Source organism: Juglans microcarpa x Juglans regia, chromosome 1D (assembly GCF_004785595.1).
Source record: "Juglans microcarpa x Juglans regia isolate MS1-56 chromosome 1D, Jm3101_v1.0, whole genome shotgun sequence".
Classification (NCBI taxonomy): domain Eukaryota; kingdom Viridiplantae; phylum Streptophyta; class Magnoliopsida; order Fagales; family Juglandaceae; genus Juglans; species Juglans microcarpa x Juglans regia.
Genome location: NC_054594.1, coordinates 2,443,854 through 2,462,542, shown reverse-complemented (window position 1 = coordinate 2,462,542; position 18,689 = coordinate 2,443,854). Strand labels below are relative to the sequence as shown.

General features: G+C 29.9%; 2 protein-coding genes across 2 annotated transcripts; both read left to right on the top strand.

The window, feature by feature from the left end:
• The first annotated feature begins 6,441 nt into the window (after positions 1-6,441).
• LOC121249803 (upstream activation factor subunit spp27-like) lies at positions 6,442-11,944 on the top strand. The gene is made up of 6 exons (XM_041148610.1): positions 6,442-7,139; positions 9,410-9,524; positions 9,645-9,813; positions 10,002-10,058; positions 10,485-10,660; positions 11,512-11,944. Exons 1-6 carry the CDS (start codon positions 6,802-6,804, stop codon positions 11,635-11,637), a joined length of 981 nt encoding a protein of 326 aa, XP_041004544.1. The 5' UTR covers positions 6,442-6,801; the 3' UTR covers positions 11,638-11,944.
• Positions 11,945-15,358: 3,414 nt separating this feature from the next.
• Positions 15,359-17,529, top strand: LOC121249774 (transcription factor HHO5). Its single transcript, XM_041148578.1, has 5 exons — positions 15,359-15,784; positions 15,882-16,027; positions 16,115-16,430; positions 16,804-16,880; positions 16,977-17,529. Exons 1-5 carry the CDS (start codon positions 15,586-15,588, stop codon positions 17,241-17,243), a joined length of 1,005 nt encoding a protein of 334 aa, XP_041004512.1. The 5' UTR covers positions 15,359-15,585; the 3' UTR covers positions 17,244-17,529.
• Positions 17,530-18,689: the final 1,160 nt, after the last annotated feature.

Sequence of the window (18,689 nt, the reverse complement as noted above, 5' to 3'; positions counted from 1 at the left end):
TCGGATATCAAATTAGAATGGAAAAAAAAAAAAAAAAGACTCGTAACTTGTAAGTGTAAGTTATTTAAAACGTGAATTGAGTAGACTATGCTTCATATTCAACACCTGGATCTATCTATAATAAGAATTTAAGTCGAGAATCTCAAATTAATGAATTTGAAAACAATGATTGAAAAGTGAAGATCGCATTATGAAACGTGTAATGTTGCATAATAGTCTCGTTTCACTACATAAAATATGACATTTTTTTATTACATTTCGATTAATTTGCATTTTATTTTTAAATAAAACTTTAAAAGTTAATAGAGAATCCTACTACATCATAGTAGAATAAAACTAAGATGAAAATATAATATATAAAATTGTTTTTATAAATATCGGGAATATTTTGATAAGATAGGTGTTACAAACATAAATATATTTTATAAAATTAAACTCACAAATTGATGTATTTTCATATAATACATTTATTCTATTTTATGATAAAAATAATTTTATAATCCGACGTACCACATCATATAACGTCAGTTTATAAATTTATTTTTTAAAAATTATTTTATAACTAAAATACTTTTCATTTGATAACTATCAAGATCTCGCTCTAATTAGAACAAGAGCACTGGCTTTAGTTAAATAATTGAAAGTGTATTATTTAACTTTAATATTAATGTGAGAGAATTTGAACAATTTAACTGAATAATAATTAATAATTTAAGACAAATTAGAAAATCATCGATAACGATCGAGCCAAGGAAAGTTTCTGACTTGCAAGCATTATTTGCGAAAAAAAATAAATGAGGCATAATTCAGTGTATATCGGGAGTATGAAGTCCGAAACCTTAGCCGTTGAAAAACTTATTTATTTGATTTTCACCTTGATGTTCTCTTCCCTCTACGCCTAAAAAAAGGGAAACGATACTCTCCACCTCATTTATTATTATTTTATTATTTAATAATTTTTTTTTTACTCTTTGAATTGGATTAAAAATTTCAGAATATGATATTCTTAAATAATCTAACAAAAAATAAATTCAATCAATTAACGTAATCACTAATCATGTAATTTAATTCAAAATAAATTCAATTTTATAAAATTTGATATTCTTTTACTTTTGAGTCAATTTTTATAAAATTAAATATATTTTTAATTAAATTATTTTATTATGTTGATTGGTTAAATTTATTTTTTCTAGATTATATAAGAAGACTATTTTTTGAAATTTTTATTTCAAATTCAAATAACAAAACGAACAAAAAAAAAGCTGAATAATAAATCAATAGTATAGGAAATGTAAGTGTATTATTATACAAAAAAGAATGCCGAACGAAAGACTATAAGGTTGTGGTTTTTTTTTTTTTATATATAAATATAAGGTTGTGTTTTGATGCTTAGCTGATGTAGATGATATGAGTTAATTTGTGAATAATAATATTTTATAAGTCTTATTGAAATATACTGTAAATAAATTGAAATATATATTTTTTAATTTTAAAAAAATAATAAATCATATCAATAAATAATTTAAAATACATTAAACTCAACAACCAAACACAGCTTTGAGACTTGTGACCAACAGGATAAGATTCTACATGGCAGGCGGAATTTTATTCGGAATATTCCACCTGATTTTAACAAGGCGGCTTGTTGCAACGACGTCGTTGTGCTTAATAATCAAATCGAGGGAGGCAGCCAAAACAAACGTCTGCGTATGTCTACTTGTTTGAGGAGAAAAAAAAGAGGTCCGTGCGAACAAAATTCACCCTTAGACGGTAGATTTTATTTGTTTAAAAAAAGTCGTATAAACTTTGTACATCGAGCCTACTTGTTTTTACAGATAAAATTAAATTAAAGTTAAAAATTAAATAAAATAATAATAAAATATATTTTTTTATAATATTTTTATTTTAAAATTTAAAAAAATTAAATTATTTATTTTATTTTATACAATAAATTTAAAAAATTATAATGATTAGATAAAACAAGATAAAATGAGATAAGTTAAAAAAATTATAAATACAAACGACTGAACGAGGCATATAACAAACGAAATCTGTATCGAAAATAACTCAAATTTAAATATATATACTATCAACATAACCGAATTTAATTTATAAAAAATATATATATTTGATTATATATCTATCTATTATTTGAAACGAGTTTTTAAAAAAATATTTACTTATCAATAATAATAATAATAAACACTTAAATATAATTTATGGAAATTTTGGATTTCTTGCTCCCATTTATCTTCCAATTTCGTATTTGATAAAAACAAAATCGAGAATATTATTGTAATGAAATTCAAGACAAATAATAGGATTGCTTAAGAAATATGATTGTTCATCCCAAGAATGAACAAGCTTTCTAGAGATATTCGTTGGAAGGTAATTTCACTTCTTTTGGGTTTAGGTCTATATCTTACAAAATGATAAACATAAAATTTTTTTTCACAATACTTTATGCAATCATATTTTAAACAAGTGATATCATAAAAAAGATTCTTTTTTTTTTGAAAAAAAAGATCAGGAGTACTTATATATATATATATGTATATCAATCACTATTCACCCCACACTTGACGATTTTTTTTTTACTAACATGTCGGGTATTTTTCATAAAAGTAGGGTAGTGAATTGTAGCTAATGAAAAAAAAAATTTGAAAACAAATATATATTTTAAACGAGTGACATTTTTGTAATGTAATTTGTAAATATTTAAAATAGATTTATAAATAGAATTATTAAAAAGTGTTGTAAATATATATTTCCCTGTCGAATGTCTTTTGCTTAAATATACTCACTTTCTTTTCTTCTCTTCCTGAACTTTTTGAATCAATGCAAGAGCCACGGATAAGGCTGTGGGCGCAACGAATAGAACATGGAATTTATGTCCTAACTTGTCAACAAGAATTAGATGCCTGCATTTGTATTCTGCACGCACATACTAGCCATTGCATTGTTTTGAGATGATCCCAACCGTTCACATTTTCTTTCTAATATATATATAGTAATAATAATAAAATAACATTGATATAACTATTTTCCAACTCAACTAGAATATATAATAACGGCTTCGTTTGAATATTAAACTTCTCTCAACTCATTTCAACTCATCATTACAATTTTTTAAATTTCAACACAAAATATAATAAACAATTTAATTTTTTCAAATTTTAAAATAATAATAATATTAAAAAATAATATTCTAACAATATTTAATCATCTTATCTCAATTCAATTCAACTCAATTTAACATTAAAACGCAACTTTAACTTTCATAAAAATATTACATTTTTTTATTAGAATTGCAAATTTAACATAACTTCCCTCCATCTAAAATTCAAAAGAGTCGTGCTAGGACTACCAAGAGTGGACCCAAAGATTTATACCGAGAAGTGCAAAATGCACTTCTTTATTTTTTTTGAACATTTTTTTAAGTTTCTTTAAACATTTTAAAAAAATACATAAATTCATTTAAAAATACTTCTTTAATAATTAATTAAAAAAAATAGAATCGGTAGCTTTTGTCCGGATGCATCCTCAGTAGATGCATCATTTCCCAATTCAAAAATAGCAGCAAAAAGAACAAAAAAAGTTGTATGTATATATTACTTATAAAAGGAATTCTGAATTATGGAATTAGTTTCAATCTCTTATACCTAAAATATTTTTTTGGGTGATAAATTGAACTGTAAATAGAATAAAAAAGGAAATACAAGAAAACTTGGCCCACGGGTGTACAATAATTGTCTAATAATGGAATTCAAATGTGTCAAGTTTGTAAAAAGAGTTATAATAGTAAATGTATAAATTGACGTGATTTTTGTGAGATATTAAATTTACATAAAAATAAAAAAAATTTATAATATAATATATCATTAAATATATCAATTTAATAAAAAAAATTATTTATAAATTGATATGATTTAATGATACGTTATATTATAAATTTTTATTTTTTAATTTTATGTGGAATGGGGGATTTGAAAAATCAAGATGATGCCGATTGATCTAAAGGACTTGGGCATTTATAAACTGATTCTTATAATTTTTTTTTTAATCTAAATATTTCTAGTATATATTTATTGTGACGATGAAATTAAGAGGCATATAGCCATAACCTTTCCCTTTTAATATGTTCACTCACCCGTATAAACGACACAATTGATATGGAAATGATATCACACGTGTTATGCATGAGCAGAATCTTGCAAATCATAAACATCGATGATATTAATTAAGGTTATGTTTGAACACTATGAGTATTTCATTATTTTATAAATGATAGTGAAATAACTTGAATAGAGGTATTTTATTTAATTTTGAGAATTTATAGAGAAAAAAAAAAAAAAAAGCAGTTGAGTAAGTTATACCAGAGAAAGATGCAACAATCGTCCATCTGACTTATATTTTGGACATGAGTAATGTTATGTATAGTTTCTATTTAGAGACTATAATGTAAGTCTAGATAATTTTATGTTTAAAATTTTTTAAAATTATAAAAATATCTCTCTTAAAATGATTTTTTTTTATTTAATAAAAAGTTTATACATATAATCTTCAAATGAGGACTGTAAATAAAATTTCTCTTTAGATATATAGCTATGGTATATATAAAGCAAAATGATAAAATTACCGAGAGTTGGTCCAATACGGTTTTCATAATTTTTTTTAGTGATTAAAAATATATTTTTTTAATAATATGATGAAAATTTTAAAAAATATAAAAAAGATATATTAAAAATAAATAAATAAATAAATAAAGTGATTTGGCCGGACCAACTCGGGCTGCAGTACTCATATGAAACGATCTTTGAAGTGACCGTGACATCCAGTCATCCATGACTATTATGAAAAAGAAAAATATATAAAGTTCCCTCGCTCGGCTCTTTGTTGTTTACATAAGAGTAGATTTGGAGGGTGAGATGAGAATTTTGTATTTTATTTAAGAATTTAAAATATTATATTTTAATATTATTATTATATTGGAATTTAAAAAAGATGAATTGAGATTTGAAAAAGTTGAATTGTTTATTATATTTTGTATAGAAATTTGAAAAAGGTGTAATAATGAGATGAGATGAGATGAGAATTTTGTGTCTCATCTCATTCCCAAACCTGTCCTTAGGCAGCAGCGTTTGAATATTGAATTAAATTAAATTGAGTTGGGATGATAAAATATTATTAGAATATTATTTTTTAATATTATTATTTTAAAATTTTAAAAAGTTGAATTATTTATTATATTTTATATTGAAATTTAAAAAAATTATAACGATGAGTTGAAATAAATTTGATATCCAATATAGTAATTAAGTAATTATTTTTTAATGATTTTATGATTTTTTTAAATATTTAAAATAATTAAAAAATATATATGTGAAAAAAAGTAAGAAAAAAAATATCAATTGCACTAGCGGGGAGCCCCAGCAGCGGCTATAGAACCATCCTAAATTTTGTAATGCTTAAAACATTATTCTTTAATTTTGTTTATTCAGTTATTTATAATGTGTAAAATAAGTCAGTGAGATGACATGATATGATGTGTAAATAGTAATAAAATAATTAAATAAATATGTTTATGAGAATTTAAAAAAAAATAGAAATAAAGTTAAATCAAAATATTATAAAATCAAAATATTATTACAATATAATTTTTTAATATAATTTTTGTTTTAAAATTTAAAAAAATTGAATTATTTTTTATATTTTATTTGTAAATTTGAAAAAACTATAATGATTATATAATAATTAGATGAGAAAGTTGAAAATTTAAAATTAAAAAGTATTTATATTTGTGATGTTTAGATATTAAGATGAGATTGGATGAAATCAAATGACTTAAAATGATTTTACTATCCAATCCAAGTCTAAAAATAATACAATCACTAGTAGATTTTTCATCCTCAATTGCATGGATTGATATATTTTATTCCTCGTCTCTATTGATTTCTCGTTAGAAAATTAACTATAAATGGCGTATTTGTCTTTAATCAATTAGAGTGCGTTTGAATATTAAACTAAGTTGAGTTGAGATGATAAAATATTGTTAGAATATTATTTATTATTATTATTATTATTATTATTTTGAAATTTGAAAAAGTTGAATTGTTTATTATATTTTGTATTGAAATTTGAAAAAGTTATAATTATGAGTTGAGATGAGTTTACTTTTTAAACGAAATAAAAATTCTTAAATGTGACTTTCTTAAAATTTAAATATTACTTTGTCTGAAAATTATAAATAGAAAAGTATTTTTTTATTTGTTTTTATTTTTTTATTTTTTTACTTACTAATTAAGAAAATATTTTTTTAATAAATATAAAAAATAAAAAATAACAAAAAAAAATCTATTGATAGCCATTCTCGTGCCGCACCCACCGCGGCTCGTAAAGAGTTCTTACGAATCGTTATCCAGTCGGTCATTCAGACACGTTTGTTACGTGATAGTGTCCAAAGTTGCCGATACTTTCTCAGTTCAACCCACACACCAACAACTGCGAGGACGCCCACGAGGCACGAACATTGAAGATAAATCCGAGGGCAAATCCGTCCACTTGAAAACTCTAAGAAAAGGGCACAATTTAGGAGTGGGCCCCACTTGTGTTTCATTGTAACGAGAATGGGATGAAGCTTTAGAGAGAGAGAGAGAGAGTCTTTTGGTTTATTTCCATATTTGTCCTCTTTTCGACGCCTAATTCCATTCCCCATTTCGGTTCCCTCTCGGAATCCTTTTCTCGGTAGCTACCTGAGAGTCGCAGAGAGCGAGACCCAAAGCCGACTAGAAACAAAGGAAAATGGTATCGGACTCAGAGCTTATTGCTCGGCTCCGGGAGTTTCTACGGAGCTCGGACCTGAACACGACGACCACGGCAACCGTGCGCCGAAAGCTCGAGGAAGATTTCGGCGTGGATTTGACGGACAAGAAGGCGTTTATAAGGGAACAGGTGGACTTGTTCCTGCAGAGCGAGCATGCGAGAGCCGAAGAAGATGGTGAAGCTGAAGACGGCGAAGAAGGAGAAGACGATCAGACGGCAGCGAAGGCTAAATCGGAAGAAACCGGTGGTTCTGATTCTCACGACGAGGATGATGAAGAAGAAGTTCAGGAAAAGAGTAATGGGAAGGGTAAAAGACGGTCAGTTTTTATTTATTTTCCCAGCGCGCATACAAAATTTACGTTACTTGTTTCCGCATTTGAATTGGTTATTGACAGAAGTTATTCTTATTTTTCTGTAAATTGAAAATTCCTGTAGAGTTAAGGTCGAGTGTGCATAAAAATCGCTTGTTATAGAGGGAATGATATTTAAACGCAAATTGTGTACGTGTTTGTTGGCCATGATAAACAGAAATGTCTCCTTAGGGCATTATAGCTTTTGGTACAAGTAATTAATTTGCACATAAATATTTATAGGGATTTAGAAACACACAAAAGTTCAAACTTTGTTAGGTTTTTCTGTTTTGATTTAATAATGTTGGTCAGTTGTAGTTGTTAGTTTGAGAAATTCGGGAAAATTATGGTTCTAATTTCTAAATGTTGTTACTATGTGCATTGTGTGTTTCAAAAGGTATTGATGAAGTGCATTAGGGGTTTTCCTCAAGAAAGTGCATTTTCACGTTATTCATTGCTTAGTGTAGCAGCAAAGTCACATAGTTTACATCCACGACTTATTGATCATTGGAAAGGCCACCCTTTCTTTTTAAATATGATAGTAAAAGTGAGGAAGGAGATCGTGATTAGCAGATACTGAGAGCATCTGTTTTTATTTGGACAGGTCCTTGACAAAATCACGTGTCCATCATTCCCGTCAAGCATCTCCATCAGACTAATCATAGATGTTCTACAACGAACAATGATTTTGTGAATAATGATTCTCCCCTTCAGATTTCCCTTTTAATTTATTTATCAAGTCTCCTAACTTTATCAGGTGAACATTTTAAAAGGAAGATGGATAAAATGGATCTTTTTTTTTTTCATTCAATTCCCCATATGTTATGTTTCGATAAGTTTATCATGTTTTTCAACTTGCTTCAGCTGAAAATGTTTCTTTAATCCTTTACATTATGATTTCAAGAAAATATTTTCAGAATATGTTTAATTCATGAAAGGAAGGTATTTTCTCACTCTTTGAGTAATTCAGTTTTCATGGTTGCAATTTATTGTCTTTCCTTTGCTTTATAAAAAAAAACAGCCTTTCCTTTGCTTTATAAAAAAATATCCGGAGACAGTATTTTTGTCTGAAATGATAAATTCATTGATTGATTGAAAGCACAAGCTACAGCTCCCTCCTTTGCATTCTGCTTGCTTTCAAAGTATTATGTCATTCAGCGATATCAGCCTTTCCTATGTTTGATTTTTTTGTCTTTCAGTTTTGGCAAGTCCACTTGAAATTCTCTGGGAACTGAATCTTCTTTATTTTGTTCTTGGCCTGGAATTAAGATGAACCAGGTGTAGAGTTTTTTCCTGAAAGAATCCCTTCATTAAAAATGACCGTTTTCCCAATGCTGATCCCACCAAATTGGAGTCATGGGGTGACCTTTGCTATTGCACCAAACAAGAATCAATTGATATGGCCTCTTAACTGAAGCCACTTGGAGATTTTTAGATTGGAAAAAAGATATTCTTTCAAAATGTGTAGCCTTTTGACCATTACTTCTAAATCTTCACTCAGGATAACGAAACTAAGGCCTTGTTTGGTTACGCAGTTCATATGAGATGAGATGAGATGTTTTGTTGAAAGTTGAATAAAATATTGTTACAATATAAATTTTTAATATTATTTTTATTTTGGAATTTGAAAAAATTGAATTGTTTATTATATTTTGTGTAAAAGTTTGAGAAAGTTGTAATGATTTTATGAGATGAGATGAGATGGTTTGGTTACACAAAACCAAACCAGCCCACAGAAAAAAGCAACCTCTCTTCTTTACTAAAGACGTGTTATCTGAAGTTGCATTCCAGACACCATCTTAAATATATAAGATCTTTGTTTCCCTCCACTTGTCACTGACTCTGTAAAAAACTTGGGGGGGGGGGGGGGGGGGGGGGGGGGGGGGAGGGTTTGTTGGTGAAGTACGTGATGCTATGAAAGAACAGCATGTAAAGACAGGAAAAATATAAAAATTTAAGAAATCTTTTCCCAAAACTTAATTTTTCATGTATTGGGTAACTTTTTGGTTGTCTCTGCAATGTCAGAAATTGTTAATTTATTTTGAAATTTGTTTTAGAATTGTTTATGTTGTTATCGTAATTTTTCTTGATAAATTTCCCATATTTTCTTTTAACTCAAATGATATCGTGTGTTTAACTGGAATTTCTATTTTCTACATTGGCATGCATGATTGTAAGTGTCAACAGACATTTCACTTTACATGTAAAACTGATCATTGGCTTTCCTTAAAATTCAGGTCGAACAAGCAAAAAAGTGAGGTAAAGAAGAGAGGGGGTGGTTTTAGCAAATTATGTGGCCTTTCTCCTCAGCTTCAGGAATTCCTTGGGCAGTCTGAAATGGCGAGGACCGAGGTATATTAAGAAAGTAATGGAGAAGTTGGTTGCAATTTTCATTAGTTAATCACGTGGTTTTCAGGAATCTTCGTTACTGTAAAATCATCCATTTTTTTTTTTTTTTTAACATGGTTCCAGGTTGTCAAGCAGCTGTGGGCCTATATTAGAGAAAATAATTTGCAAGACACTAATAATAGGCGGAATATAAACTGTGACGAACCGTTGCATACGCTTTTTGGTGTTAATTCCATTGACATGTTCCAGATGAATAAGGCCTTGTCAAAGCATATCTGGGCGTTGGACTCAGGTGATGGGATGCCGTAACCCCTTTACCATTTTTATTTTTTCAATTGGTGTTATTTGAGATGCTGGACCTGGAAATGGTAAATAGAAAATTATTTCTTGTTCTATTTTCACTGTGGTCCTTTTGTTGACTTTCTTTTACCCATTAGAATGCATTCTTGAAATGTTCTTTTGCTATCTTTCTTGATATAGTTGTGCCGGTCAAATCAACGCAGAAGGACAAGCAACGGAAACAAGAAAGAGAAGAAGGTAGGATCATTTAATTCCTTGTATAGATTATATTATAATGCTTTGTTGTAAATGCTGCTTTGAGTTGATAGTTGGAGTACCAATGGCCTTCTCCTCACCTATTGCATATTGAATCATTGATGATGGTGGTATAACGCTTAGCTCAAACTTTATATTTACTATGTGTGTTTCACATCTAAGTTGAAACTCATTTAAATATGTATTAGATTAGGTCTTTTAGTGTAGTGGGAGTCTATTTGATAAAAGCTTCGCTGGGTGGGCAGATCCAGTGGGGTTTGTAGCACTTGTGAATTTGACTAGACTCAACGACAAAAAAGTATTTAGGTTATTGGATTGAATTTATTTATCTCTAAACAGCATATACCAGTCAATTACTTGTCACATTATGGCATTCTTTTTATATACCTATCTTGAACTCGATTTCAGATCAAGATGAGCCAAAAAGGAAGGAAAAAAGGCAGAAGGGAGGGAAATCGGGTTTTCTTGCTCCTCTTCAACTTTCGGATGCCCTTGTGAAGTTCTTTGGTACTGGAGAAAGTGAATTATCACGGGCTGATACTGTAAAGAGAATATGGGACTATATAAAGCAAAACAACCTTCAGGTGTGTTGTTTCTTGCCTTGGTGCAACACTATGATTACTTTGTAGTTAAAGATTTATATCTCATATATCTGATACCCGGGAATACAGACTTTTTGTTCCTTCTACCGTGCTGGTTCCTTGATTAGGGTTCAGTGGCTTCCATTTTCAAATTTTATATTGCTGCATGAGAAGATTTGAAATCATGTCCACTCCTTGATTAATTTTGCTAAGTTTGAAATCATGCTACCCTTTTGGGTTGAGAAAATAACTTGTACCCATTCAGAAATGAGGATCACTAAGACCTTGTGTGCAAGTTTATGTGATGTGCTTGGCCCTTGCTTTCTGAGTTTATCCATTTCCTTCTTGGTTTAAAAACCTTTTTTTTTCCTAATAAATGAAATATTAATACAAAAAGATGCCAGAAAAGGGGGCATCTTCCAGATGCAAGAGGTACAACAAATGGAAGATGAATCAGTTATTTACACTTCTCTGACCATTTGTAACTTATAAGTGGACTATGTGCAGAATTGTGGGCTTCATAATGAAGTGGAATGTAGTCTACTTCTAATATATAGCAGTCTTACTTGTCAAAACAAACCAACCAAAAAAAAAAAGTATATAGCAGTCTTGCGAATGAGATTGAAACTCGAGATTGAACTTTTGAATTCATCTTAATAAGGTTTTTTTTTTTTTTTTTTTTTTTTTTTTGGGGGGGGGGGGGGGGGATTTTGCCATCACTATGCTTTAGTTAAAAAGCTTTGCTTAATATGGCATTTTTATTTTTATTTTTTATATATAGATACTATGGCCTCTTTTTTGTGATTTTGTAGTTAGAAATTCACTCAAAATGTGTTCTTTGCTTGTTCATGAAGGACCCATCTGATAAAAGGAGAATAATATGTGATGAGAAGCTGAAAGAACTCTTTGACCTTGACTCCTTTACGGGTTTCACAGTATCAAAACTCCTGGTTTCTCATTTCATCAAGACAGAACAGTGACTTTCACAGATACTCTTCTTGTGAAGCCTAACGGAATGGAAGTTTTGCTTCTAGGTCTTGTATCTTTATGCACGGCCCACAAACAGAGCAAACAGAAAATATTCTGCGAAGGAAAAAAAAAAAAGGTCTTTTTTTTCTCTGGCACTTTTTACAACTTCTTCACGTCTTTTGTAGCTTTTGGATTGCTGAAGTTTTAGTATTTATTTTCTTTCGTTTCTGAAAGATGTGAATGAAAAGGACAATGTTGAACTATTCTTTTGTGCTTCTGATTCTCTCATTCAATAGACTGAACAACTTAACATGCCAACTGCACAAGGAATATCTGGTCAGTGCAAGTATGTGTATCCATCAAGTTTCCTATTACAGAACCATAAGGAATTTCTTCCATATTTTCACTCACATTCACATTCATTCCAGCATTGCATTAGGCTGAATTTATCCAGTTTCCCCGTTTCTAAATCGAAGCAACAGCTAAACATGAGTTCTGGTCCCATTTGGATTCAAAGATGAGTTGAGATGGTTTTAGATGAGCTAAATAAAATGTTGTTAGAATATTATTTTTAATAATATTATTGTTTTGAAATTTGAAAAAGTTGAATTGTTTATTATATTTTATATAGAAATTTGGAAAAGTTGTAATGATGAGATGAAATGAGATGAGTTGAGGTGAGTTTTGAATTCAAACGGGACGTTTCTTTATGACGGCTCTCTTGTAAATATTAGTTTTCAAGCTTCCTCTCTTGTATCTTTCATTGACAATTATATATTACTTGTCAGTAGTAATCTTAGTTTATTACACAGAATCTAATAGATCGTTATGGTTTTGATGGTTTCATTATAATTTGGAATTGTATCCAATTGATGTGAAAAAATTGTCTTCATGAATGAGGTTAGAAGAAGAAGTCTAGTCTACACTTTAGGATCAACCAAAAACGACAAGCAAAAAAATGTATATTTCCAATATCGATTTGCAAAACAAAGTTTGGCATCCGGTTTGCTATGTTGATGAGGAGCCTACTTCACGTGTAAAATTATGGCAGTAGGACCATCAGTACTCATGACCAAAAACGACAAGCCAAGAGAAAATTAAAAATTAAAAATTTTCTATATCGATTAGCATATGGCATGAAATGATTATTATATAAATAAAAAATATGGCATGAAATGATTATTATATAAATAAAAAATAGCTTTTCAATAATTTTTTTCATAATAATTCTACTCATAAATCATTATTTAATATTTCACACCACACACCTAATGAAAAAAGAAAAAAGAAAAAAGAAAAAATTATCTAATATGAAGTGTGGAGGTGAATAGTGACTGATATATAACAAAACTCTTTGTTTTAAGTGATAAGAACGAAATGATATTATTCTTCTTAAAATCGTCTAAAAAGTATTGAAAAAAAAAACATAGCAAACTTACTTTTGAGATTTGAGCATTAAGCTTACTCACGACACACGTGAATCAAGATTTCATTTATCCAAATAAAAGGAAAAAAGAGCCATGATTTTAAAGGATGGTTGCAAATAGTTGTAGCGACTTTGCATGCATGGAAAAGCATAAATTCTATTTGTCTCGCGATTAAAAATAATAATAATAATAATAATAATAAACAAAACCAGCCTCAGCCTCTGCCCATCCCTAAACAAAGAATCCTTATCTCTATCAAAACTCGCAAATCATTTCATCCTCTCACCTGTGCCTGTGGTCGAACGAATTCGCTTTAACACGTGTCACTACCATCGTATGATAGGAATCAAAACGATTACCTCGTGAGAAGACGATAAAGCATTCAAGAATCTCACCGCCTCACCACGTGTCCGTGTCTTGTTGGAAGTGACAACCTTCTTTTGCCATCACCGCTAGTTTTCACCACCGTCCATTTCTTAACGAGGAAGTGCTTGTCTAAAAAACATTTTATAAAAATATAAATTCGGCTAGTTTGTTTTAGAATTTTATTTCATCTCATCTTATTTTATATAATTATTAAAATTTTTTCAAATTTTAATACAAAATAAAATAAGAAATTTAATTTTTTTAAATCTCAAAATAAAAATAATATTAAAAAATATATTTTACTAATATTTATTCAACTTTTTAATTTTAATATTAATTCATCTCATCTCGTCTGCAAAAATAAACGAGATCTAATGGCCGAGACTCAAGTGTAACCCTTATATATATATACATATAATATTATAATATATTAGGGGAGTATTAGATCTACATATAAATTTTACACCAAAAAAATTATATATTGATAGGTTTATTGTGATAAAATCTTTCTATTATAAAATAAATTTAACGTACTACATTATTTATATGTATAGCAAATATTTTATGTTTGAATATAAAGATAGTTTCAATTTATCTGATCTAATTATTATAATTTTTTTAAATTTATACACAAAATATTATAAATAATTTAATTTTTTTAAATTTTAAAATAATAATAATATTAAAAAAATAATATTTTATTCAAATTTTAATTTTTATTTCAATTCATCCAATTTCAACTTATTATCGAAATCTCAGCTCAATATGTAATGAGCCAAATGAGAAAAGAAAGGAATAATATTGTGAAATTGACTAATTTTCTCAGATTTGTAACATTATGCACTACCGCGAAAGTCAACGACAACGACGTCGCGATGCTTTCAGTTTCATTCTTTTACATAACCCCAAGAATCTCGTCTAGCCAAATCTCTGTGAATAGTTAAATTTTGGATAAGTTTAAAAGTAATTCGTGTTGAAGTAGTCAAAATTTGAAGATTTTATTTTTTAGCTACAATAAATTTATTTCTTTTTCTATATTTAATTAGTCATTAATTTTTTTAAAATAATATTTTACTTTAAAAATATTTTCAATGACTACTATTAGATAATTAGATTGAGAAAAAAATAGTTAGAAAATAATAATTTTAAATAAAAATTAAATTATTAATTAATATATAGAATATATTCATAAAATATAAAAATTAAAAAAAATATTATTAAAATATCTAATATTATATTATTATTTTAACTTTTAGATGGATAGTCAACTTCCAATGATTTTGGTTTTATTTAAAATCTCAACTTTTTGTCAAATTTTAGATTTGACAATATCATTGTCAATGGTCTTAAACCTATTTGGATGTTGAGTTGAGTTGAATTCTTTATGAATAGTAATGAATTAAGATGATAGAGTGAATTTTGTAGGAATGAGTTTAAATGTATTTAGATGTTAAAATGAGTTTAAATATATTTATAAGAAGTTAAAAAAAAATTGTGAATCCTGTATTTAAAAAATGTGTTGAGTTGAAAAAAATTATAGATCTCACGTGTAAAAAAATTTTGAATTGAAATAAATTTAATAATTTTAGAGTTAATATTTATATATTATACTCAATTTGAAATTAAACTAAGGGTGGTGCTATTCCCGCTGATGGGAGCTCCCACTAATTGTTTTCTGATTTTTTTGGCTTATTTTTTAGTTTTTACATGTATTTTTTAATATTTTTTAAAAAATAAAAAATTACAATATTACTAAAAAATACTTACTAATTATTAAGTAAAAATAAAATAAAAAAGTCCTAACGATTAACTTCCAACGAGAAGAACCTGCGGAAAGATTAGTATTTTCCTTAAACAAAACTGAATTAATCTCAGTTAGAATGTAAATTCCAAACCGCCCTTAATTTACAGCCACCGAATCCAAAGATTCCCGCAACACACTCCATCAACCACTCGGCGCGTCCCAAGCGAGTTTATTGTCGAGTTGGCTCCAAGACGCGACGACGCGAATGCGACTTTCCGAATCCAAACTTGTTCGGATCCCAATATATCAATATATATATATATATATAATTGAGTTTTCCTGTTCTTCGCTATCAGCTGTTATCTTGGCCTAAAGATGATATAGACCCAGAAACAGAAAAAATATTCGAGAGAGTGAGAGAGATGGAACTAACCCTTGATTTGAGCAGGGTCTTCGTCCCCAAAACCATCTCCGAACTCGTCAGAGAAATTTCAACCGCCGGAAATAGCTCAGAGAAACTGTCAAAGCTTCATGATTGTGTGCAAAGATTGGAAGATGAACGAAGCAAGATTGAAGGTTTCAAACGCGAGCTTCCTCTCTGTATGCATCTTTTAAACGATGGTGGGCTCTCTCTCTCTCTCTCTCTCTCTCTCGTTTTTTAAAAAATGTTTTGGGAGGTTTAGTTAATATTTAATGAACTTTTGTGGTGGGTATGAAGCTATTGGGAGGTTGAAGGAAGCAGCAATGCATTGTTTGGAAAGCGATAGCGATGACAAGAAGAATTGGATGAACTCTGCTCAGCTCTGGATCACCGGTCCCGACTATGATTACAAGAAAGAAGAATCAGCTTCAGAAGCAAAATTGGTGATTTTTAATATTCAAAGCACTTAACAACTTCTCTCAAATTTGTGGGGAATCAAATTTCTAATGGTCTTTTATTATTTGTGGTAGCATGGTGAAGAAGACGATTGGTCTGTACTGGAGAACCCGATTCAGCCACAAAGTAACCGAAACATGGGAGGGAATTTTCCGCCATTGAAGGAAGAGAACGAGGTTTCACAAGTCACTAGCCTTTCGCTTATGACTCCACTGCCTGAACTGAATCCGAGCGATTCGGTTTCCAAAAGACGAACCTCTTTTGGTTGTAAAGGTAGTAATTCTGGTTCATCTTTGTTAACAGAACCACCTAGGAAACAAAGGCGGTACTGGTCGCCGCAGCTGCACCGATGTTTCCTCGAGGCTGTCCAACAACTTGGGGGAGAGCAGGGTGAGTGAGGCCTTGTAACTCAATAGCGTGGAAAAGAAAATTTTTCTTGGACTTTGGTCGTTTCAGATTGATTACTTTGCACCTGAAAGTTGAAACCATTGTTAGGAAGCACAAGGTGGCGATTTCATTGTTTTACGACATGCCCAGAAGGCATATCAGTAGGACTGTCTTTCTGAAATCATTACTTAAGAAGTTAAAAAACAAACCAAAAAGTAGTTCTAAGTTCCATTGAAGCATGGTTCTATGGCCTCCCTTTTATTGATAATTATTGAAGTTTAGTTATCATTTTACATCACTTTATTTTGTACAAGGAAAAGGTTCTTAGGCCCTCTTTGTTGCCGTACTTATTTGTTTGGATGGTTCTCCTTTGCAGTGGCCACCCCTAAACAAATTAGAGAACTCATGCAGGTGGATGGTCTAACAAATGATGAAGTGAAAAGCCATTTGCAAGTGGGTATTCATGGCCTGTTTTCTCAAGTTTTATCCTATGTAATTCCTTCCTCTCTTTTGTTTAAGGTGATTTATTTAGGTATCATGCCATGGCAGAAATATAGACTTCATGTCCAAAGACGTGCATCTTCTTTATCTGCAAATGGTTTATGGATGGCCCAAGATCAACACAGAAAACGCTCAAATCCAAACACGTCCCAGTCTGGTTCCCCTGAGGGTACCCTTCTTGCTGGTGTGTCTGCTAAAGGTGTATTTAGTATTGGAGACAACAGCAAGGAAGCAGAAGCAGATGAGGAATCAGATGGTCATAGCTGCAAAGGTGGGCTTCAAGAGCCAAGAGAAGATTGTGCAGTCTCTCATTAAACCCCCAAGAGGTTTCAGATACAAAATACCCATTGGGGATTCAGAACTTATGAACATATAATTACACAGAGAGAAGAATTCATAATTTCATACTAACGTTGTTTTTTCTCCTTTCTTTTCTGGAGGAACTACTTCAGAGAAAGGTGATAAGGTAGTTTGTTCCTCTGTTTTTGAAGAGGTTTTATGCCATGGCCATAGGGGACTGTATGAACTCTAAAGAGAGACGACAGTCTTTTTTCAAATGATGCTATCTGAAACATGTCTGAATTTAACTTCCTTGCAGTTATTTGTGATCTGATGTCTGAATTTGAGGTTTTATTTTACGTGCCCATGTCGCTTTATTCTTGCTCTATCATGGAATTAGCTCACAAACAGAAGAAGAGACGTTCTGCATGAACATCTCTTTTCAACTTATGATTTTTCAAATATTAAACAGTAAAAGTCTTGGACAATGATGTTTTCATAAAGAGCTTACTGTGGTAAGCTGTCCAATTTGCAAAAGAGAGATAATAATTTCTTACTCTATAACAACTTGTTTATATTATGTAATAACATAATATTATTTTTATTTTTATTTTTGATCTGATGGGTTTAAGTTTAATAAAAAATATTAAGGTGGCTCTACGGCCACCGCTCCCAGTCCCGTTGGGAGCCACCGATAGTGTAAAATGTTGTGTTTTTTTATTTTACTTTTTTATACATGTATTTTTTTAACACTGTAAAATATTTTTTTTAAAAAAATTATAATATTATTAAAAAATACTTACTTAATCACTAAGTAAAAAAAAATATTAAAAAAATTAAAAAAAAAATATAGCGGGACCGAGAGAGGGACCAGGAGCGGTGAGAATAGCTTTACTCAAAATATTATTATCACCCTACCGTCGAATTGATTTGTTGATAAAAGTGTTCACTTTACACTGTCGAATAAAAGTATTATTACTGTTCACATAGCTTTATCTAATTTTCAAGCATTCCTTAAATTAAAAAAATTAATACTAAAAAATTCCATACTATAAAAAAAATTTGACCGTAAAATTGCTTGATGTTATCTATTTTTAATATAATTGAATTAGGACATAAAGTATAAGTTTTTAATAATTTAAAAATGTAATATTTGGATTTTACTAATTAAATTAAATAAGCGTAACTATGTCGCCTGCGGGGCAATCACCGGGCCGGGCTTGTCTCTTGCTACCAATTGAAATGGAGTATCCTCCGGTAGCCCCTGTCAGGTTAGCGAAAGTCTCGTTATGAAAGATTCCCAGATAAAACGCAGTGATTTTTGCTTCGACTTCAGCATTCAAGAGGAACTTCGGCGACACTGATGCTTCGGCTTTGGTATTCAAGAGCATGTCGATCTCGCAATCAAGTATGATCCTTCAACTGGTATCTTTTAGTGTAGGTTTGGAGTATGAGTTGATATGAGATGTTGAAAGTTGAATA

Bases quoted from the DNA above. Each gene is read 5' to 3' on its own strand.
- LOC121249803 (XM_041148610.1), top strand. From the start codon at position 6,802: ATGGTATCGGACTCAGAGCTTATTGCTCGGCTCCGGGAGTTTCTACGG. The intron at 9,525-9,644 runs GTATATTAAGAA...ACATGGTTCCAG, and splicing joins CTGAAATGGCGAGGACCGAG to GTTGTCAAGCAGCTGTGGGC. The intron at 10,059-10,484 runs GTAGGATCATTT...ACTCGATTTCAG, and splicing joins GAAACAAGAAAGAGAAGAAG to ATCAAGATGAGCCAAAAAGG.
- LOC121249774 (XM_041148578.1), top strand. From the start codon at position 15,586: ATGGAACTAACCCTTGATTTGAGCAGGGTCTTCGTCCCCAAAACCATC. The intron at 15,785-15,881 runs GTGGGCTCTCTC...GTGGGTATGAAG, and splicing joins TATGCATCTTTTAAACGATG to CTATTGGGAGGTTGAAGGAA. The intron at 16,881-16,976 runs GTGGGTATTCAT...ATGCCATGGCAG, and splicing joins AAGTGAAAAGCCATTTGCAA to AAATATAGACTTCATGTCCA.